Below are 21,745 nucleotides of genomic sequence, written 5' to 3' on the forward strand. Positions count from 1 at the left end.
AAGGAGTTCTTCCTGCACGACTTCAGCCTGAACTGCCCGTTACATCATAGTGACAGTCACATAGAAGCTTGCAAAAACAAACCTGAAAGGAACTAATCTGTAAGTTGAGGTGTCCGAAAAGGAAGAAGAAAGGACAGCGAGAACTGTTTTGTCTCTATAGCCACATCCAGCCTAAGAAACACCAGTGCATCGTGAGACTGAGAAACAGGAAGAAAAAAAAAATGACACCGTTTTCATTTTACATCAACCGGAAAACTTTCTTTTTTTTCCACCAGATCTCTCAGATGCGCCTTCTTCTGGCAAGGCACGGTACGAGCAGGTCTGCTATTCCACGTCACCACCAACACAGGGCTCCTTATCATCAGGCAGACCTTTAGTCTCAATCAGATTCTGTTTACCTCTTAGGTGAGAATATCGGAATTGAGTAAAACAGCATCTATGAAAGCAAGCAAACTCTAAGGCTGGGAAGCAGAATCTCTTCTTGGCCAGCATGTAACCTTTATTCATTTTCTTCCTTGAGAAAGGGTTCATATTTTCTTTTTAGGCAACACGTTTTGCCTGATGTCTGCAATAACCAAACAGGGAAACACAGTATTCATTTGCCAAGAGCAAATTTTTTATTCCTTTGGGAAACCAGGGGATTTTCCTTGCTTTATACTACGAGTTAGAATTCAGGAGAGGGAGGAAGGACAGCAGGCAGCTGCCAGTGCTACCCTCCAGGATCATTACAGTTTGCATTGCTAACACACCTGCCTAATCCTGTCATTGAAAAGCAAGAAGGCTCATTTTCCTATAAGTACTTTCCACTTTGTCAGTCTTCATATACATTAGCTCTGCTTCCTCAGGATGTACAGCACTGTCATAACTCGTCTGAGCCTTCTTTCCTGCAACAAAACAGATCTGAGTGACACTTCCCTCTCACCTGACTGCTTGAGGCTACCCATAATGGCAGGGCATCTCCCCACTCCTAGGCCTTGCCCAGCCTGTGACTAACGGCTGCAGTGCAGGGGGCTGCTCTGGGAAAAGAAATGTGCAGGTTGGCTGTGCTGATACTACCTAGACCTGTTCCTGAGGTCTGGGAGAGAAGAACTGGGGAACATGGGCACAGCACCTGGTGCTTGAGCAGCAGCCTCAGAGCCTCATGTGCATTCATACCCTTCCTACCTGCTTTGTTTCTCCTGCTCCCACCATGGGATTGCAGAGCTCTGCAGTTTGCCTGCACTACTCTTAGTCCACCTCCTGCCCTTGTTCAGAGTCTTATTGGTTGCAAGGTCCAGGTTGATTTTCCTGGAAGGGCACCTGTAGCTAGATCCACTAGCACAACCAGAGGCTTGTTTCCTGGCATCATTTCCATTTTTGCTTTGTCAGCTCTGCATCTCAGCACTGTTCTCTTATTGTCTTCTTACTATTTTCTTCTTACCATCATAACACAGAAGTCTTCAATCAGTTAACCCAGCTGGAATAAACATTCCTGCATGCTCATGTGCCCTCACTGATGAGTGTGACAGATCAGATGTGGTTACCATCAATTCCTACTTTTATTATTCAGTGTTGCTCTGGAAGAGGCCTTCATTAGAAACTCTCAAAAGAGCACTCTCCTAACATAAATGCTTACATGTGGCTTTTGTGCCTATGAACTGCCTTCCTTTTTCTCCCTCTCCTCTTCCTTACTTTACCACTAACCTGGGGATTTGCTGAGTACTTCTGTCCTGTTGTACTGAAAAAACAAGATACTTTTCAGCTGTACTTACATACCCACAGCTGAAGGACTTTGCACCTCTTTTTAACTGCCAAAAAAATGTCAGTCTGAGACATCTGAAGTCCATCTGCAATCATTAGATCATTTATAATCACCTGTTTTATTTGATTTATTGCTAGCAAAGGAAGCCTGAGTGGCCAGGACAGATTTGCAGCTAGATGTTTTGATAAGTAAATCTGACTGAGTGAGCTGACTCTCATCCTGTGCTTGCTGATAGGATCACCATTTCTGAGAATGTCCCTTGTCAGTGAGAAGGGGACAGGCCTTACAAGAGCTCCCTCAGAAACAAGAGACATCGTATCAGAGGTCCAAGTCATCTCCCACACCTGTCTCTTCATTCAGTCTATAGGCATCTGGAGTACCAAAGAAAGGGAGTGAATCAACTACCTTTGCACTGGAGTCTCAAGTAGAGGAGCATCAGTTCATACAGTTGCAGTATTTCCCTGCAGGTGGCACATTCCCCCAAGGACTGTGCCGCAGCTCAGTGCACGCAAAGCTCTGCAGGCTCCTGGGCCCTGTTAGGGCCCCAAGCCCCCTTGCCTGCAACCCCATGGATGCGCAAAGCCACAGTGCTATCACCAGCACTGCAGGTGGCACAGCAGCTGCATGCAGTTGATGTCAACACAGGGTCCCCATGCAGGGGAAACTTTCCCATTTGAGGATACTCCTGTCCTTGGGGAGATCCACTCTCCGTGGGCACAGCCCCAGACTCAGCTCAAGGATATGCAGTGCCCAAGAAAGCTGGCTTACATCAGGGAAATATTGTACCAAGCTCCCATGCTGGGGATGCATGATGCCAGAAGAGGAGCCAAACCTCAAGTTAGGGCACAAAGCAGGGTCAGAGGATTCTAGCAGGTTCCTATACACTGGTGACATGTTCATCCTAGTGATAGAAGAGCCATCGAGCAGAGGTGCTGTGCTGGAGCTCTCTCTCACTCACATGGAAGGGCAAGAGGAAAATGGAAACCTCAAGGGCAGCCTTGGCTGCAGTGCGATCACCAGTGGAGTTCAGGATCCTTAAGGCAGCAAAGAGGGCACAGAGCGAGATCACAGCTCACAGCCCTGGGCCTCACGACAGCAGAGCCTTCACAAACAGATCCTTATGAAATTACCTTACCAGAAAACAGAAGCCCAAATATAATAATGAATTCAGAAGACTGCCATGTCTACTTAACAAGCCCGCGCGTCCCCACAGGCACACAGGTGCAGGCACGCTGCCGCACGCTGCCACACGCTGCGGTTTCAGCCGGCAGGCAGCTGAGCAGCACCCGGCCGTTCGCTCACTCCGCCCCTGCCCCCAGTGTGCCATGGGGGAGAGAGCTGTAAACAGCCTCGAGGGCAGATACAAACAGAAAAGGGCAGAAAGCAGTTACAGAAATTCAGATGATAACTGTAGTGTGTGCATCTCCACACACATTCACAGCCTTTTCGCACACGTTCTGATAAGCAAACCTGAGTCAGCTGGCTCTCACCCTGCGCTTGCTGGGAGGATCTGCACTTCTGGGGACACCTCCGTTGGCAGTGGGAAGAGCACGCCGTGAAAGAGCTGCCTGTGACACCAGACACATCGGGCCGGGGGCTGAGCCACCTCCTGCACTTGTCTGTTACTGCAGTCTGTAAGGACCCGCAGCGGCTGAGGGCAGGATTCCCATCCCTGACGTATGCTCCCGAAGGACGGTGCCGAGCAGCCGTCCTGCCCCATCAGCTCCGTGCCACCGCTGCCATCAATCAAGGAGGAATGGCAGCCAGAGCCGAATGCCTGGCCCTGCTGAGCCCCGATGCCTCCTGCCGGAGCTCTGCACCACGAGCACAGCGGGGCAGCAGTGACGCCCAGGTGCTGCCAGCGTCCCCAGCCCGCAGCCGCGTTCCCCGGTGCCCACCGAGCCGTGCCGCCATGCAGTGACCCTGCAGCGGGGCCGGGCGCTGCGCCACGTCCCAGCCCTGCGGACAGGCAGGGTTTCGCTTTTGAAAGCGGCCGCGCACCCATCGCACACTTCCTCCTTCCCCACACCGGGCTGCACGCGGGGACACGGGCAGGGACAGCTCGGCCTGCAGCCTTCCTTCCCCTGTGCAGTTGGGGTTGCTGTGCTGGCCTCGCAGCAGCCGCACAGCCCTAGGACTGCAGCAATCTGCAGCTGTCCCTGTGTCTGCTCCTGCAGCAGGACAGCAAAGCGGGGCAGCAAGACCTTCCTGCATGCTGCAGGCTCGAGTAGAACAGCATCACCTTATGCAGTGTATTGCTTCTGTGCGGGTGGCACGGCAGCTGTGTGAGGTTGGTGCTCACAATGGGTCCCTGCATGGAGAAAACATCCCCTCTTGCCTGTGCTGCGGGGAGGCTGTTGGGTCCACTTGTATTCAGATGCGGGCAGTGCTGTGTCCCAACAGCTGATGCAAGGGCCCTGCTGCCAGCATGGGGACTTTATTCACCCCCACTGCTGCCTGAGGAACCACAAAGCCAGCTCTAGGGCTGCACTATAATGTGGTACGCACTAGAGTGCAGAGGGAGGCCTTGTTATGGGTTGGTCTATACCCTGTGGGGACCCTCTCTGCACGGACACAGCCAGAGACGCAGCCCCGACTCAGGGACATGCGCAGCACCCAGGCAGGCTGGCTCCCCTTGGTGACACACAGGCAGTGAGCCCCGTGGTGGAGCTGCGTGACGCCAGAAGCGGAGACAAGTCTCATATTTGGGCACGAAGCAGGTTATTGGAGGCTGGGACCCAGCAGGCGGCTGATAACCCTGCTGATAACGGCTCCCACCGCACCTCGCCATCCCCATTGGCTCCTGCCAGCAGGGGCTGCCTATATCTCCCCCTCCCCATCCTGGGCTGCAGGCTGTGCATGTGGGGCACGATGATGCCTGCCAGGGTGCTGGGGCTGCTCCTCAGTTTGCAGCTCTGCATGGGTGAGTCGTGGGGCAGTGGGGTTGCCGTGGGACAGGGGGAAGCAGAGGGGCAGGGTTTGCAGCCAAGGGTCGGCCACCCCCTGGCTCAGCCATCTCCCCGGGGTGCCCACAGGCAGCGAGGAGCTGCGGCTGGTGGATGGCGGTGGGCGCTGTGCCGGTCGGGTGGAGGTGAAGCACAAGGGCACGTGGGGCTCTGTCTGCAGCTACGACTTCCAGTGGAATATGAAAGCAGGCAGTGTGGTGTGTCGTCAGCTGGGCTGTGGCACGGTGGCCCACGCATCCCCATATGCCCCATTCGGGCAAGGCAAGGGACGCATCTGGCTTCATCCGCGCTACTGCCGTGGCACTGAGACCAAGCTGGAGAACTGCTCTCACTATGGCTGGGGGAAATACTTCTGTGGCCATGAGTGGGACGCTGGGGTGATCTGCTCAGGTGAGGCGGGGTGTCTGGGATGGGAACAGAATGCCAGGACCCCTGGGCATGTCTGAGGCCAATCCCTGATGCAGAGGCACTGGAGCTGCGGCTGGTGGACGGTGGAGGACCCTGTGAGGGGAGAGTGAAGGTGAAGCTTCGGGGACGCTGGGGAACGGTGTATGATGATGCCTGGGACATGGATGATGCTGAGGTGGTGTGCCAGCAACTGGGCTGCGGCTCAGCTGCGCACACCAAGGTTACCTCACAATTATCTCAAGACCACAGTACCATAATGTTGGCCTATGTCAAATGCAATGGGAATGAGAAGGCCATCTGGGATTGCAACATTAAGCGTTGGGGTCCCTACAGTTTGCGTCGTGATTATAACATCTCTGTGGTCTGCCAAGGTGAGAGCTAGGGACATGCAGCACTGTGGGGAGCCCATCATCCACATCCCCCAGCCCAGCAACCCACCTCTCCCGGCAGGGTTCTCCCGGCTGGCTGGAGGGGACAGTGAATGCTCAGGGAGGCTGGAGGTGCGGCAGGGCCGGGCATGGGTCAGCATCTGTCACGGCCACGTGGACCTCATGGCCACTCAGGTCGTCTGTGGAGAGCTGGGCTGCGGTACAGCACTGGCCCTACAGGAGGCAGGGCATTTTGGGACAGCAGAGGAGCCATTCTGGGATGGTGCCTTCAATTGCAACGGCACCGAGCCCCTCCTGTCCAATTGCACAAAGCTGCCTCCGCACATCCAGAACTGCACCCAACCTGCTGCCATCATTTGCTCCTGTAAGTGCCTGGGTCGTGAATCTGCATCAGCCCGGTGCAGTGCGGTTTACATGGGAGGGGGTTCCTTGCTCCACCAACCCCTGTACCCTCTCTCTGCTGTAGCCTACACTGGGTTCCGGCTGGCGGATGGAGGCTCGGTCTGCACTGGGAGGGTAGAGGTGGAGGCACAAGGGGTGTGGGGACCCCTGTGTGCCACTGCCTGGGACCTGCCCGATGCCCACGTCCTCTGCCACCACCTGGGCTGTGGCTCTGCTGTCTCCTTGCCCCCGCCAGGCCATTTTGGGGTGGGTATGGGGACACTGCGGCGTGATGCCTTCAACTGCAGTGGGAGCGAGCGGCATCCAGGCGAGTGCCCTGTGGAGGTACTGGGGCAGCCCGCCTGCCCCCCTGGGCACACTGCTGCCGTCAACTGCTCAGGTGGGTGTGGGGACCATGGGAAGCTCCAGTAGGTGGGGAGCAATGCCCATTCCCACAGCACAGCCGCTGTTGCAGGTGTCACTGAGGCCCTGAGGCTCCACGGTGGGGAAAGCCGTTGCGACGGACAGCTGGAGGTGGCCGTGCGCCCCGGTGTCTGGGCCCGTGTGTCTGTGGGGCTGTGGGACAATGGCACTGCCACCGTGGCGTGCCGGCAGCTGGGCTGCGGTGTGCCTGAGAAAATCTATGCAGCGCCGGCCAATGGCTCGGGCCCCATGGAGCTGCAGGAGCTGCGCTGTGTGGGCACCGAGGAGCTCCTGGCACAGTGTAACATTTCAGGGATGGCCACAGAGCTCAGCAAGAGCCCTGAGGATTTGGCCATTGCCTGCTCAGGTGAGTGCACAGGGAAGGGCCACGAGCACGATGCTGCCAGCCCCATCCTCAGCCTCAAATTCTCACACAGGAAGCAAGCAGCTGAGGCTGGTAGGCGGCCCGGGGCGCTGTGCCGGCAGGGTGGAGGTGTACAGCGAGGGCACGTGGGGCACCGTCTGCCAGGACACCTGGACCCTGCAGGATGCCACCGTCGTCTGTCGCCAGCTGGGCTGCGGATGGGCCCTGGAGGCACCTGGCTCCGAGCGCTTTGGGCCTGGCACTGGGACGCTGTGGCCAGGTGCCAGGGGCTGCTCTGGCACAGAGGATGCTCTGTGGCACTGCGCAGCCAAAGTGCAGCGTGGCTGCCAGATTGGAGGTGGAGCGGGCGCTGTGTGCTCAGGTGAGTGCCACCATCCCTCTGCATGGGAGCAGCCCCACCGCCCTCGGGGTGCAGTGATCCCCTGACCTTGTTGCAGGGCTGCTGGACCTGCGGCTGACGGGAAGGAGCAGCAGATGCAGTGGACACCTGGAGGTGCTGCATGAGGGGACATGGGGTCCTGTTTGTGCCAACGGCACCAGCCTCGCCACAGCCACTGCCGTCTGCCGCCAGCTGGGATGTGGCACTGAGGGAATTCTGGCAGCCATCGCTGCAGAGGGCTTCGAACCCGCCTGGCTGAGCTGGGTGAGTTGTGAGGAGGGAGCCCGCTCACTCTGGCGCTGCCCCTCAGCGCCCTGGCAGCTGCAGGAATGTGACACCACTGGGATCACCTACATCTCCTGTGACGAGGACACCAGGGACAGCAGTGAGGTTACCAGCCCAGCCCCAGGTAGCAGCCACTGGGACAGAGACACCCCAACAAAAATGGCTTTGTCCTCGCTCACTGTCCTCTGACTGCTGCTATGAGATCCCCACGGGGCCTCACGCTTCCTATCACTGCCCCACAGCTCTCACCCACAGCGCCGTCCCGCTGACTGCAGCGCCAAGCAGGGTGTCAGCACTCACGGTGCTGTGCGTGGTCCTGGGGACGCTGCTGTGCCTGGCCCTGGCAGTTCTGGCACACCGCACACGGGCCCAGAGCCAAGGTGGGCACCGCTCTGCAGGTTCTCCAGCATGGGGCAGAACCTTGGGGACACTGGGGGCACTGTTGCCATGCACGCTGCCTTGCAGGTCCCAGCAAGGATGCTGCCTCTGAGGTTGTGTATGAGGAGCTGGACTACAGCCTGATGCCTGATTACCAGGAGGTGCCCAGCCACACAGGTGGGAGCGGGAGAGTCCCTGGGGCTTGAGGCTGTCCTCATGCCCTGCTGTGTCCATAACGCTCTTCCTCACCTCCAGGCTCCCTGTCCCTGGGCTCAGGGAAAAAGGTGTCGGAACCCAGTGGGGATGGTGCAGAGGAGAGCAACCTCCAGGTGTCCTCAGGTAGGGACACGGGCACAGAGGTGCACTGGGAGGACAGAAGGGCACAGGGCACCCTTCAGAGAGGACACAGGAAAGCAGCATTGATGGGGAGGTGAGGGCACGAAGCCCCTCCCATCTGTATCCTCACCAATGTCCCATCCATGTCTGTTGCAGACCCCCTTGCTGAGCCCCATCACAGCCCCTCACATGGCTACGATGATGCTATGGCTGTGCTGGAGGTGTCCGTCTCTCCCCACCTCGGGGACAATCCAGCACAACCACCCGAGGACACAGGATATGACGACGTTGGTGTCAGCACCCTGGGGACATCGCTGTGAGCAGCCTGTGGGGACATGGCTGGAACAGGGACCTCTGCTCCCGAGAAGGGGCAGCCCTGTTCTTGGCAGCATCACCTTTCCCTGCCTGGTGCACAAAACAGCACCAAATTGCTCCATTCTCCTTCCTGAAGCTGGGACACAACAGCAAGTTGACTTGTATAAATAACTTTCTGTAACACTTTCCATATGAGTATCTCTTCTTTATTAAAACCCCAAATCTGTGGAGAAACTCACTTCCAGCCTTGGATTCCGTACCTGATTCTGTCAGCCACCCCTCGCGGCTCTGGGGCAAAGAGAGATTTCAGAGATCTCCCCTTTGGCTCTGGACACGGGGGTAACAAAGACAAGAGCGTGAAAGCTGACAGCGATGAGGTGGGACGGCTCCCATGACTGCTGCGCTGCAGTGGAAGGACAACAAGGACGCGTGTCCCCACAGGCACACAGGTGCAGGCACGCTGCCGCACGCTGCCACACGCTGCGGTTTCAGCCGGCAGGCAGCTGAGCAGCACCCGGCCGTTCGCTCACTCCGCCCCTGCCCCCAGTGTGCCATGGGGGAGAGAGCTGTAAACAGCCTCGAGGGCAGATACAAACAGAAAAGGGCAGAAAGCAGTTACAGAAATTCAGATGATAACTGTAGTGTGTGCATCTCCACACACATTCACAGCCTTTTCGCACACGTTCTGATAAGCAAACCTGAGTCAGCTGGCTCTCACCCTGCGCTTGCTGGGAGGATCTGCACTTCTGGGGACACCTCCGTTGGCAGTGGGAAGAGCACGCCGTGAAAGAGCTGCCTGTGACACCAGACACATCGGGCCGGGGGCTGAGCCACCTCCTGCACTTGTCTGTTACTGCAGTCTGTAAGGACCCGCAGCGGCTGAGGGCAGGATTCCCATCCCTGACGTATGCTCCCGAAGGACGGTGCCGAGCAGCCGTCCTGCCCCATCAGCTCCGTGCCACCGCTGCCATCAATCAAGGAGGAATGGCAGCCAGAGCCGAATGCCTGGCCCTGCTGAGCCCCGATGCCTCCTGCCGGAGCTCTGCACCACGAGCACAGCGGGGCAGCAGTGACGCCCAGGTGCTGCCAGCGTCCCCAGCCCGCAGCCGCGTTCCCCGGTGCCCGCCGAGCCGTGCCGCCATGCAGTGACCCTGCAGCGGGGCCGGGCGCTGCGCCACGTCCCAGCCCTGCGGACAGGCAGGGTTTCGCTTTTGAAAGCGGCCGCGCACCCATCGCACACTTCCTCCTTCCCCACACCGGGCTGCACGCGGGGACACGGGCAGGGACAGCTCGGCCTGCAGCCTTCCTTCCCCTGTGCAGTTGGGGTTGCTGTGCTGGCCTCGCAGCAGCCGCACAGCCCTAGGACTGCAGCAATCTGCAGCTGTCCCTGTGTCTGCTCCTGCAGCAGGACAGCAAAGCGGGGCAGCAAGACCTTCCTGCATGCTGCAGGCTCGAGTAGAACAGCATCACCTTATGCAGTGTATTGCTTCTATGCAGGTGGCACAGCAGCTGTGTGAGGTTGGTGCTCACAATGGGTCCCTGCATGGAGAAAACATGCCCTCTTGCCTGTGCTGCGGGGCGGATGTTGGGTCCACTTGTATTCAGATGCAGGCAGTGCTGTGTCCCAACAGCTGATGCAAGGGCCCTGCTGCCAGCATGGGGACTTTATTCACCCCCACTGCAGCCTGAGGAACCACAAAGCCAGCTCTAGGGCTGCACTATAATGTGGTACGCACTAGAGTGCAGAGGGAGGCCTTGTTACGGGTCGGTCTATACCCTGTGGGGACCCTCTCTGCATGGACACAGCCAGAGACGCAGCCCCGACTCAGGGACATGCGCAGCACCCAGGCAGGCTGGCTCCCCTTGGTGACACACAGGCAGTGAGCCCCGTGGTGGAGCTGCGTGACGCCAGAAGCGGAGACAAGTCTCATATTTGGGCACGAAGCAGGTTATTGGAGGCTGGGACCCAGCAGGCGGCTGATAACCCTGCTGATAACGGCTCCCACCGCACCTCGCCATCCCCATTGGCTCCTGCCAGCAGGGGCTGCCTATATCTCCCCCTCCCCATCCTGGGCTGCAGGCTGTGCATGTGGGGCACGATGATGCCTGCCAGGGTGCTGGGGCTGCTCCTCAGTTTGCAGCTCTGCATGGGTGAGTCGTGGGGCAGTGGGGTTGCCGTGGGACAGGGGGAAGCAGAGGGGCAGGGTTTGCAGCCAAGGGTCGGCCACCCCCTGGCTCAGCCATCTCCCCGGGGTGCCCACAGGCAGCGAGGAGCTGCGGCTGGTGGATGGCGGTGGGCGCTGTGCCGGTCGGGTGGAGGTGAAGCATGAAGGCGAATGGGGATCCGTCTGCAGCTATGACTTCGACTGGGACATAAAAGGGGCCAGTGTGGTGTGTCGTCAGCTGGGCTGTGGCACGGTGGCCCACGCATCCCCATATGCCCCATTCGGGCAAGGCAAGGGACGCATCTGGCTTCATCCCTTTTTCTGCCGCGGCACTGAGACCAAGCTGGAGAACTGCCCCCACTTTGGCTGGGGGAACCACTTCTGTGGCCATGAGTGGGACGTTGGGGTGATCTGCTCAGGTGAGGAAGGGTGTCTGGGATGGGAACAGAATGCCAGGACCCCTGGGCATGGCTGAGGCCAATCCCTGATGCAGAGGCACTGGAGCTGCGGCTGGCGGACGGTGGAGGACCCTGTGAGGGGAGAGTGGAGGTGAAGCTTCGGGGACGCTGGGGCACAGTGACAGATGATGCCTGGGACATGGATGATGCTGAGGTGGTGTGCCAGCAACTGGGCTGCGGCTCGGCTGCTGGCGCCTACTTTGCCTCACGATTTCGGTCAGTAGATGGCCCCATCATGATGGCCTTTATTGACTGCCGTGGAGATGAGGCTGCCCTGTGGAATTGTAACATTCAGGGCTGGGGTCCCTACAATGGTCCTCATGATTATGACATTGCTGTGGTCTGCCAAGGTGAGAGCTGGGGGCATATGGCACTATGGGGAGCCCATCACTCACATCCCCCTGCCCAGCAGCTCACCTCCCTTGGCAGGGTTCTCCCGGCTGGCCGGAGGGGAAAGTGAGTGCTCAGGGAGACTGGAGGTGCGGCAGGGCCAGGCCTGGGTCAGCATCTGTCACGGCCATGTGGACCTCATGGCCGCCCACGTCGTCTGCAGAGAGCTGGGCTGTGGTACAGCACTGGCTCTATATGGGACTGAGCAATTTGGTGCAGCAGAGGGGCCATTCTGGCATGGTGCCTTTGAGTGCAACGGCACTGAGCCCCTCCTGTCTGCTTGCACACAGCGGCCTCCGCACATCCAGACCTGCATCCAAACCACAGCCATCATCTGCTCCTGTAAGTGCAAGGGCTGTGGATCTGCAGGGGCCCTGTGCAGTGTGGAGTGCTCAGGAGGTCCCTCACTCCACCAACCCCTCTCTCTGCTGCAGACTACACCGGGTTACGGCTTGTGGACGGCGGCTCAGCCTGCACCGGGCGGGTGGAGGTGGAGGCACAAGGAGTGTGGGGACCCCTGTGTGCCACTGCCTGGGACCTGCCCGATGCCCACGTCCTCTGCCACCACCTGGGCTGTGGCTCTGCTGTCTCCTTGCCCCCGCCAGGCCATTTTGGGATGGGTATGGGGACACTGCGGCGTGATGCCTTCAACTGCAGTGGGAGCGAGCGGCATCCAGGCGAGTGCCCTGTGGAGGTACTGGGGCAGCCCGCCTGCCCCCCTGGGCACACTGCTGCCGTCAACTGCTCAGGTGGGTGTGGGGACCATGGGAAGCTCCAGTAGGTGGGGAGCAATGCCAGTTCTCACAGCACAGCCGCTGTTGCAGGTGTCACTGAGCCCCTGAGGCTCCACGGTGGGGAAAGCCGTTGCGACGGACAGCTGGAGGTGGCCGTGCGCCCCGGTGTCTGGGCCCGTGTGTCTGTGGGGCTGTGGGACAATGGCACTGCCACCGTGGCGTGCCGGCAGCTGGGCTGCGGTGTGCCTGAGAAAATCTATGCAGCGCCGGCCAATGGCTCGGGCCCCGTGGAGCTGCAGGAGCTGCGCTGTGTGGGCACCGAGGAGCTCCTGGCACAGTGTAACATCTCAGGGATGGCCACAGAGCTCAGCAAGAGCCTTGAGGATTTGGCCATTGCCTGCTCAGGTGAGTGCACAGGGAAGGGCCACGAGCACGATGCTGCCAGCCCCATCCTCAGCCTCAAATTCTCACACAGGAAGCAAGCAGCTGAGGCTGGTAGGCGGCCCGGGGCGCTGTGCTGGCAGGGTGGAGGTGTACAGCGAGGGCACGTGGGGCACCGTCTGCCAGGACACCTGGACCCTGCAGGATGCCACCGTCGTCTGTCGCCAGCTGGGCTGCGGATGGGCCCTGGAGGCACCTGGCTCCGAGCGCTTTGGGCCTGGCACTGGGACGCTGTGGCCAGGTACCGGGGGCTGCTCTGGCACAGAGGATGCTCTGTGGCACTGCGCAGCCAAAGTGCAGCGTGGCTGCCAGATTGGAGGTGGAGCGGGCGCTGTGTGCTCAGGTGAGTGCCACCATCCCTCTGCATGGGAGCAGCCCCACCGCCCTCGGGGTGCAGTGATCCCCTGTCCTCGTTGCAGGGCTGCTGGACCTGCGGCTGAGGGGAAGGAGCAGCAGATGCAGTGGATACCTGGAGGTGCTGCATGAGGGGACGTGGGGTCCTGTTTGTGCCAATGGCACCAGCCTCGCCACGGCCACTGCCGTCTGCCGCCAGCTGGGATGTGGCACTAAGGGGGAGCTGGAAGATCCAGTCTCTGCAGAGGGCTTGGAACCCGCCTGGCTGAGCTGGGTGAGTTGTGAGGAGGGAGCCCGCTCGCTCTGGCGCTGCCCTTCAACGCCCTGGCAGCTGCAGGAATGTGACACCACTGGGATCACCTACATCTCCTGTGACGAGGACAGCAGGGACAGCAGTGAGGCTACCAGCCCAGCCCCAGGTAGCAGCCACTGGGACAGAGACACCCCAACAAAAATGGCTTTGTCCTCGCTCACTGTCCTCTGACTGCTGCCATGAGATCCCCACGGGGCCTCACGCTTCCTATCACTGCCCCACAGCTCTCACCCACAGCGCCGTCCCGCTGACTGCAGCGCCAAGCAGGGTGTCAGCACTCACAGTGCTGTGCGTGGTCCTGGGGACGCTGCTGTGCCTGGCCCTGGCCGCCCTGGCAGTTCTGGCACACCGCACACGGGCCCAGAGCCAAGGTGGGCACCGCTCTGCAGGTTCTCCAGCATGGGGCAGAACCTTGGGGACACTGGGGGCACTGTTGCCATGCACGCTGCCTTGCAGGCCCCAGCAAGGATGCTGCCTCTGAGGTTGTGTATGAGGAGCTGGACTACAGCCTGATGCCTGATTACCAGGAGGTGCCCAGCCACACAGGTGGGAGCGGGAGAGTCCCTGGGGCTTGAGGCTGTCCTCATGCCCTGCTGTGTCCATAATGCTCTTCCTCACCTCCAGGCTCCCTGTCCCTGGGCTCAGGGAAAAAGGTGTCGGAACCCAGTGGGGATGGTGCAGAGGAGAGCAACCTCCAGGTGTCCTCAGGTAGGGGCACGGGCACAGAGGTGCACTGGGAGGACAGAAGGGCACAGGGCACCCTTCAGAGGGGACACAGGAAAGCAGCATTGATGGGGAGGTGAGGGCACGAAGCCCCTCCCATCTGTATCCTCACCAATGTCCCATCCATGTCTGTTGCAGACCCCCTTGCTGAGCCCCATCACAGCCCCTCACATGGCTACGATGATGCTATGGCTGTGCTGGAGGTGTCCGTCTCTCCCCACCTCGGGGACAATCCAGCACAACCACCCGAGGACACAGGATATGACGACGTTGGTGTCAGCACCCTGGGGACATCGCTGTGAGCAGCCTGTGGGGACATGGCTGGAACAGGGACCTCTGCTCCCGAGAAGGGGCAGCCCTGTTCTTGGCAGCATCACCTTTCCCTGCCTGGTGCCCAAAACAGCACCAAATTGCTCCATTCTCCTTCCTGAAGCTGGGACACAACAGCAAGTTGACTTGTATAAATAATTTTCTGTAACTCTTTCCATATGAGTATCTCTTCTTTATTAAAACCCCAAATCTGTGGAGAAACTCACTTCCAGCCTTGGATTCCGTACCTGATTCTGTCAGCCACCCCTCGTGGCCCTGGGGCAAAGAGAGATTTCAGAGATCTCCCCTTTGGCTCTGGGCACGGGGGTAACAAAGACAAGAGCATGAAAGCTGACAGCGATGAGGTGGGACGGCTCCCATGACTGCTGCGCTGCAGTGGAAGGACAACAAGGACGCGTGTCCCCACAGGCACACAGGTGCAGGCACGCTGCCACACGCTGCAGTTTCAGCCGGCAGGCAGCTGAGCAGCACCCGGCCGTTCGCTCACTCCGCCCCTGCCCCCAGTGTGCCATGGGGGAGAGAGCTGTAAACAGCCTCGAGGGCAGATACAAACAGAAAAGGGCAGAAAGCAGTTACAGAAATTCAGATGATAACTGTAGTGTGTGCATCTCCACACACATTCACAGCCTTTTCGCACACGTTCTGATAAGCAAACCTGAGTCAGCTGGCTCTCACCCTGCGCTTGCTGGGAGGATCTGCACTTCTGGGGACACCTCCGTTGGCAGTGGGAAGAGCACGCCGTGAAAGAGCTGCCTGTGACACCAGACACATCGGGCCGGGGGCTGAGCCACCTCCTGCACTTGTCTGTTACTGCAGTCTGTAAGGGCCCGCAGCGGCTGAGGGCAGGATTCCCATCCCTGACGTATGCTCCCGAAGGACGGTGCCGAGCAGCCGTCCTGCCCCGTCAGCTCCGTGCCACCGCTGCCATCAATCAAGGAGGAATGGCAGCCAGAGCCGAATGCCTGGCCCTGCTGAGCCCCGATGCCTCCTGCCGGAGCTCTGCACCACGAGCACAGCGGGGCAGCAGTGACGCCCAGGTGCTGCCAGCGTCCCCAGCCCGCAGCCGCGTTCCCCGGTGCCCACCGAGCCGTGCCGCCATGCAGTGACCCTGCAGCGGGGCCGGGCGCTGCGCCACGTCCCAGCCCTGCGGACAGGCAGGGTTTCGCTTTTGAAAGCGGCCGCGCACCCATCGCACACTTCCTCCTTCCCCACACCGGGCTGCACGCGGGGACACGGGCAGGGACAGCTCGGCCTGCAGCCTTCCTTCCCCTGTGCAGTTGGGGTTGCTGTGCTGGCCTCGCAGCAGCTGCACAGCCCTAGGACTGCAGCAATCTGCAGCTGTCCCTGTGTCTGCTCCTGCAGCAGGACAGCAAAGCGGGGCAGCAACACCTTCCTGCATGCTGCAGGCTCGAGTAGAACAGCATCACCGTATGCAGTGTATTGCTTCTGTGCGGGTGGCACAGCAGCTGTGTGAGGTTGGTGCTCACAATGGGTCCCTGCATGGAGAAAACATCCCCTCTTGCCTGTGCTGCGGGGAGGATGTTGGGTCCACTTGTATTCAGATGCAGGCAGTGCTGTGTCCCAACAGCTGATGCAAGGGCCCTGCTGCCAGCATGGGGACTTTATTCACCCCCACTGCTGCCTGAGGAACCACAAAGCCAGCTCTAGGGCTGCACTATAATGTGGTACGCACTAGAGTGCAGAGGGAGGCCTTGTTACGGGTCGGTCTATACCCTGTGGGGACCGTCTCTGCACGGACACAGCCAGAGACGCAGCCCCGACTCAGGGACATGCGCAGCACCCAGGCAGGCTGGCTCCCCTTGGTGACACACAGGCAGTGAGCCCCGTGGTGGAGCTGCGTGACGCCAGAAGCGGAGACAAGTCTCATATTTGGGCACGAAGCAGGTTATTGGAGGCTGGGACCCAGCAGGCGGCTGATAACCCTGCTGATAACGGCTCCCACCGCACCTCGCCATCCCCATTGGCTCCTGCCAGCAGGGGCTGCCTATATCTCCCCCTCCCCATCCTGGGCTGCAGGCTGTGCACGTGGGGCACGATGATGCCTGCCAGGGTGCTGGGGCTGCTCCTCAGTTTGCAGCTCTGCATGGGTGAGTCGTGGGGCAGTGGGGTTGCCGTGGGACAGGGGGAAGCAGAGGGGCAGGGTTGCAGCCATGGGACGGCCACTCCCAGGCTCAGCCATCTCCCCGGGGTGCCCACAGGCAGCGAGGAGCTGCGGCTGGTGGATGGCGGTGGGCGCTGTGCCGGTCGGGTGGAGGTGAAGCATGAAGGCGAATGGGGATCCGTCTGCAGCTATGACTTCGACTGGGACATAAAAGGGGCCAGTGTGGTGTGTCGTCAGCTGGGCTGTGGCACGGTGGCCCACGCATCCCCATATGCCCCATTCGGGCAAGGCAAGGGACGCATCTGGCTTCATCCCTTTTTCTGCCGTGGCACTGAGACCAAGCTGGAGAACTGCCCCCACTTTGGCTGGGGGAACCACTTCTGTGGCCATGAGTGGGACGTTGGGGTGATCTGCTCAGGTGAGGAAGGGTGTCTGGGATGGGAACAGAATGCCAGGACCCCTGGGCATGGCTGAGGCCAATCCCTGATGCAGAGGCACTGGAGCTGCGGCTGGCGGACGGTGGAGGACCCTGTGAGGGGAGAGTGGAGGTGAAGCTTCGGGGACGCTGGGGCACAGTGACAGATGATGCCTGGGACATGGATGATGCTGAGGTGGTGTGCCAGCAACTGGGCTGCGGCTCGGCTGCTGGCGCCTACTTTGCCTCACGATTTCGGTCAGTAGATGGCCCCATCATGATGGCCTTTATTGACTGCCGTGGAGATGAGGCTGCTCTGTGGAATTGTAACATTCAGGGCTGGGGTCCCTACAATGGTCCTCATGATTATGACATTGCTGTGGTCTGCCAAGGTGAGAGCTGGGGGCATATGGCACTATGGGGAGCCCATCACTCACATCCCCCTGCCCAGCAGCCCACTTCCCTTGGCAGGGTTCTCCCGGCTGGCCGGAGGCGAAAGTGAGTGCTCAGGAAGACTGGAGGTGCGGCAGGGCCAGGCCTGGGTCAGCATCTGTCACGGCCATGTGGACCTCATGGCCGCCCACGTCGTCTGCAGAGAGCTGGGCTGTGGTACAGCACTGGCCCTATATGGGACTGAGCAATTTGGTGCAGCTGAGGGGCCATTCTGGCATGGTGCCTTTGAGTGCAACGGCACTGAGCCCCTCCTGTCCGCTTGCACACAGCGGCCTCCGCACATCCAGACCTGCATCCAAACCACAGCCATCATCTGCTCCTGTAAGTGCAAGGGCTGTGGATCCGCAGGGGCCCTGTGCAGTGTGGAGTGCTCAGGAGGTCCCTCACTCCACCAACCCCTCTCTCTGCTGCAGACTACACCGGGTTACGGCTTGTGGACGGCGGCTCAGCATGCACCGGGCGGGTGGAGGTGGAGGCACAAGGAGTGTGGGGACCCCTGTGTGCCACTGCCTGGGACCTGCCCGATGCCCACGTCCTCTGCCACCACCTGGGCTGTGGCTCTGCTGTCTCCTTGCCCCCGCCAGGCCATTTTGGGATGGGTATGGGGACACTGCGGCGTGATGCCTTCAACTGCAGTGGGAGCGAGCGGCATCCAGGCGAGTGCCCTGTGGAGGTACTGGGGCAGCCCGCCTGCCCCCCTGGGCACACTGCTGCCGTCAACTGCTCAGGTGGGAGTGGGGACCATGGGAAGCTCCAGTAGGTGGGGAGCAATGCCCATTCCCACAGCACAGCCGCTGTTGCAGGTGTCACTGAGCCCCTGAGGCTCCACGGTGGGGAAAGCCGTTGCGACGGACAGCTGGAGGTGGCCGTGCGCCCCGGTGTCTGGGCCCGTGTGTCTGTGGGGCTGTGGGACAATGGCACTGCCACCGTGGCGTGCCGGCAGCTGGGCTGCGGTGTGCCTGAGAAAATCTATGCAGCGCCGGCCAATGGCTCGGGCCCCGTGGAGCTGCAGGAGCTGCGCTGTGTGGGCACCGAGGAGCTCCTGGCACAGTGTAACATTTCAGGGATGGCCACAGAGCTCAGCAAGAGCCCTGAGGATTTGGCCATTGCCTGCTCAGGTGAGTGCACAGGGAAGGGCCACGAGCACGATGCTGCCAGCCCCATCCTCAGCCTCAAATTCTCACACAGGAAGCAAGCAGCTGAGGCTGGTAGGCGGCCCGGGGCGCTGTGCCGGCAGGGTGGAGGTGTACAGCGAGGGCACGTGGGGCACCGTCTGCCAGGACACCTGGACCCTGCAGGATGCCACCGTCGTCTGTCGCCAGCTGGGCTGCGGATGGGCCCTGGAGGCACCTGGCTCCGAGCGCTTTGGGCCTGGCACTGGGACGCTGTGGCCAGGTGCCGGGGGCTGCTCTGGCACAGAGGATGCTCTGTGGCACTGCGCAGCCAAAGTGCAGCGTGGCTGCCAGATTGGAGGTGGAGCGGGCGCTGTGTGCTCAGGTGAGTGCCACCATCCCTCTGCATGGGAGCAGCCCCACCGCCCTCGGGGTGCAGTGATCCCCTGTCCTCGTTGCAGGGCTGCTGGACCTGCGGCTGACGGGAAGGAGCAGCAGATGCAGTGGACACCTGGAGGTGCTGCATGAGGGGACGTGGGGTCCTGTTTGTGCCAACGACACCAGCCTCGCCACAGCCACTGCCGTCTGCCACCAGCTGGGATGTGGCACTGAGGGAATTCTGGCAGCCATCGCTGCAGAGGGCTTGGAACTCGCCTGGCTGAGCTGGGTGAGTTGTGAGGAGGGAGCCCGCTCGCTCTGGCGCTGCCCCTCAGCGCCATGGCAGCTGCAGGAATGTGACACCACTGGGATCACCTACATCTCCTGTGACGAGGACACCAGGGACAGCAGTGAGGCTACCAGCCCAGCCCCAGGTAGCAGCCACTGGGACAGAGACACCCCAACAAAAATGGCTTTGTCCTCGCTCACTGTCCTCTGACTGCTGCCATGAGATCCCCACGGGGCCTCACGCTTCCTATCACTGCCCCACAGCTCTCACCCACAGCGCCGTCCCGCTGACTGCAGCGCCAAGCAGGGTGTCAGCACTCACAGTGCTGTGCGTGGTCCTGGGGACGCTGCTGTGCCTGGCCCTGGCCGCCCTGGCAGTTCTGGCACACCGCACACGGGCCCAGAGCCAAGGTGGGCACCGCTCTGCAGGTTCTCCAGCATGGGGCAGAACCTTGGGGACACTGGGGGCACTGTTGCCATGCACGCTGCCTTGCAGGCCCCAGCAAGGATGCTGCCTCTGAGGTTGTGTATGAGGAGCTGGACTACAGCCTGATGCCTGATTACCAGGAGGTGCCCAGCCACACAGGTGGGAGCGGGAGAGTCCCTGGGGCTTGAGGCTGTCCTCATGCCCTGCTGTGTCCATAATGCTCTTCCTCACCTCCAGGCTCCCTGTCCCTGGGCTCAGGGAAAAAGGTGTCGGAACCCAGTGGGGATGGTGCAGAGGAGAGCAACCTCCAGGTGTCCTCAGGTAGGGGCACGGGCACAGAGGTGCACTGGGAGGACAGAAGGGCACAGGGCACCCTTCAGAGGGGACACAGGAAAGCAGCATTGATGGGGAGGTGAGGGCACGAAGCCCCTCCCATCTGTATCCTCACCAATGTCCCATCCATGTCTGTTGCAGACCCCCTTGCTGAGCCCCATCACAGCCCCTCACATGGCTACGATGATGCTATGGCTGTGCTGGAGGTGTCCGTCTCTCCCCACCTCGGGGACAATCCAGCACAACCACCCGAGGACACAGGATATGACGACGTTGGTGTCAGCACCCTGGGGACATCGCTGTGAGCAGCCTGTGGGGACATGGCTGGAACAGGGACCTCTGCTCCCGAGAAGGGGCAGCCCTGTTCTTGGCAGCATCACCTTTCCCTGTTTGGTGCTGCAGAACAGCAGCAAACTGCTCCATTCTCCTTCCTGTAGCTGGGATACACAACAGCTAATCAGTTTTTTAAAATTATTTTTCTGTAGCTCTTTCCTAATGAGTATCTCTTCTTTATTAAAACCTCAAGACTATGTGGAAACTCACTTCCAGCCTTGGGTGCTGTACCTGAGTCTGTCAGCCATTCCATGGGGACATGGGGTAAAGCTGAATTACAGATATATCCCCATTGGTTCTGGACACGGGTGAAACAACAGGAAGGGTTGGAAATTTCACAGATATGAGTTGAGATGGCTCCCATAGCTGCGGTGCTGCAATGTATAGAGAATAACAACTGCACATCCCCCCAGGCACACAGATGTAGGCATGCTGGTAAAGCTTTTCTCCTCCATGTGATTGAGGAGACAGTGGGGAGGGATGCTGTACTGAAGCTTGCTCTCACTCACATGAAGATTCAGGTGGGGAATGAGAAGCTCAAGGGCAACTTTGGCCACAGTGTCAGTGAACTGTGGAGTTCAGCATCCTTAGGGCAGTGATGAGTACACGCAGCAATCTCACATCCCTGGGCTTCAGGACAGTAGAGGTTGGCCATTGCAAGGAAATTCTTACCTGTGACAAAGCCCTGGAAAGGCCCTGGTTAATATCCAAGGATCACCTTCTCCCAGCTCAGAAGCAACACACCCTGATGCAGAGAAAGTTTGGCAAAAACACTGGGAGGCCTGCATGGGTTAACAAGGAGATCCTGGCATAATTCTAACGCAAACTGGAAACCTACAGAGATGGAGCAAGAGTGGGCAATGTTAGAGGGAAGCATGCAGCTAGCATGAAGGGATACCCAAAATCATTAATAAAATGACTAAAATGAACTCAACAGACCTTTACCTGGGACACTTCAATGGACATTTTGAAGTAATGGCCCACAGCCTACAAATAGTAATATCTCAGTGTATCAAAGGACAGGGAGGGTGGTGGTGATTCATGAGGATATTTTCTCAAGTGTAAAACCCGAGCATGACGCAGATGGTGTAGAACTACGGGTGGATACTCTGCCGGTTTTTGCTGGGATTGCATTCGTTTTCTTCCACGTTAAAGCCCTCCAGCCCAGGAAGTTGCCTGTCCCCAGAAGTGCTGTGCTGTGCCAGTGCCAGCAGAGAGCAGTGGCAGCACAGCAAAGCACCACGCCTGGCGGTGGGGATGTCCCAGCGCCTCCCGGTCTGCACGATGTCCGATTTCCTGGCTCCATGTCATAGCCGGTGGTACTCCTCTGTTGTCCTGAAGCCCTCCAAGGATGGCAGCCCCAGGTCAGCAGGCCAGGAGTGATGATCTTTTTCCTCTGCTCTATACTGATGAGCCCACACCTGGAGTGCTGAGTCAGCTCTGGGCTCTCTGGTACAAGAGAGAGGTGGACATCCTGGAGAGACTCCAACCAAGTACCATGAATATGATGGACTACAGCCTGTCTCCTATGAGGAAAGGCTGAGGAATCTGAGATTGTTCATCCTGAGGAGATCATCTTTGTTCTACAGA

The 21,745-nt window shown here is 59.6% G+C and overlaps 1 protein-coding gene across 1 annotated transcript; it reads left to right on the top strand.

Annotated features, from left to right (window-relative positions):
• Positions 1 to 4,573: 4,573 nt before the first annotated feature.
• LOC125694684 (deleted in malignant brain tumors 1 protein-like) lies at positions 4,574 to 20,127 on the top strand. The gene is made up of 36 exons (XM_048948250.1): positions 4,574 to 4,664; positions 4,777 to 5,097; positions 5,172 to 5,486; positions 5,566 to 5,868; positions 5,971 to 6,285; positions 6,361 to 6,675; positions 6,746 to 7,054; positions 7,131 to 7,484; positions 7,600 to 7,737; positions 7,823 to 7,912; positions 7,991 to 8,074; positions 8,228 to 8,387; positions 10,425 to 10,537; positions 10,650 to 10,970; positions 11,045 to 11,359; positions 11,439 to 11,741; positions 11,834 to 12,148; positions 12,224 to 12,538; positions 12,609 to 12,917; positions 12,994 to 13,347; positions 13,466 to 13,612; positions 13,698 to 13,787; positions 13,866 to 13,949; positions 14,103 to 14,233; positions 16,129 to 16,402; positions 16,514 to 16,834; positions 16,909 to 17,223; positions 17,303 to 17,605; positions 17,698 to 18,012; positions 18,088 to 18,402; positions 18,473 to 18,781; positions 18,858 to 19,208; positions 19,327 to 19,473; positions 19,559 to 19,648; positions 19,727 to 19,810; positions 19,964 to 20,127. Exons 1-36 carry the CDS (start codon positions 4,601 to 4,603, stop codon positions 20,125 to 20,127), a joined length of 8,553 nt encoding a protein of 2,850 aa, XP_048804207.1. The 5' UTR covers positions 4,574 to 4,600.
• Positions 20,128 to 21,745: the final 1,618 nt, after the last annotated feature.

The sequence above is a fragment of the Lagopus muta genome, chromosome 6 (genome assembly GCF_023343835.1).
Source record: "Lagopus muta isolate bLagMut1 chromosome 6, bLagMut1 primary, whole genome shotgun sequence".
Lineage (NCBI taxonomy): Eukaryota > Metazoa > Chordata > Aves > Galliformes > Phasianidae > Lagopus > Lagopus muta.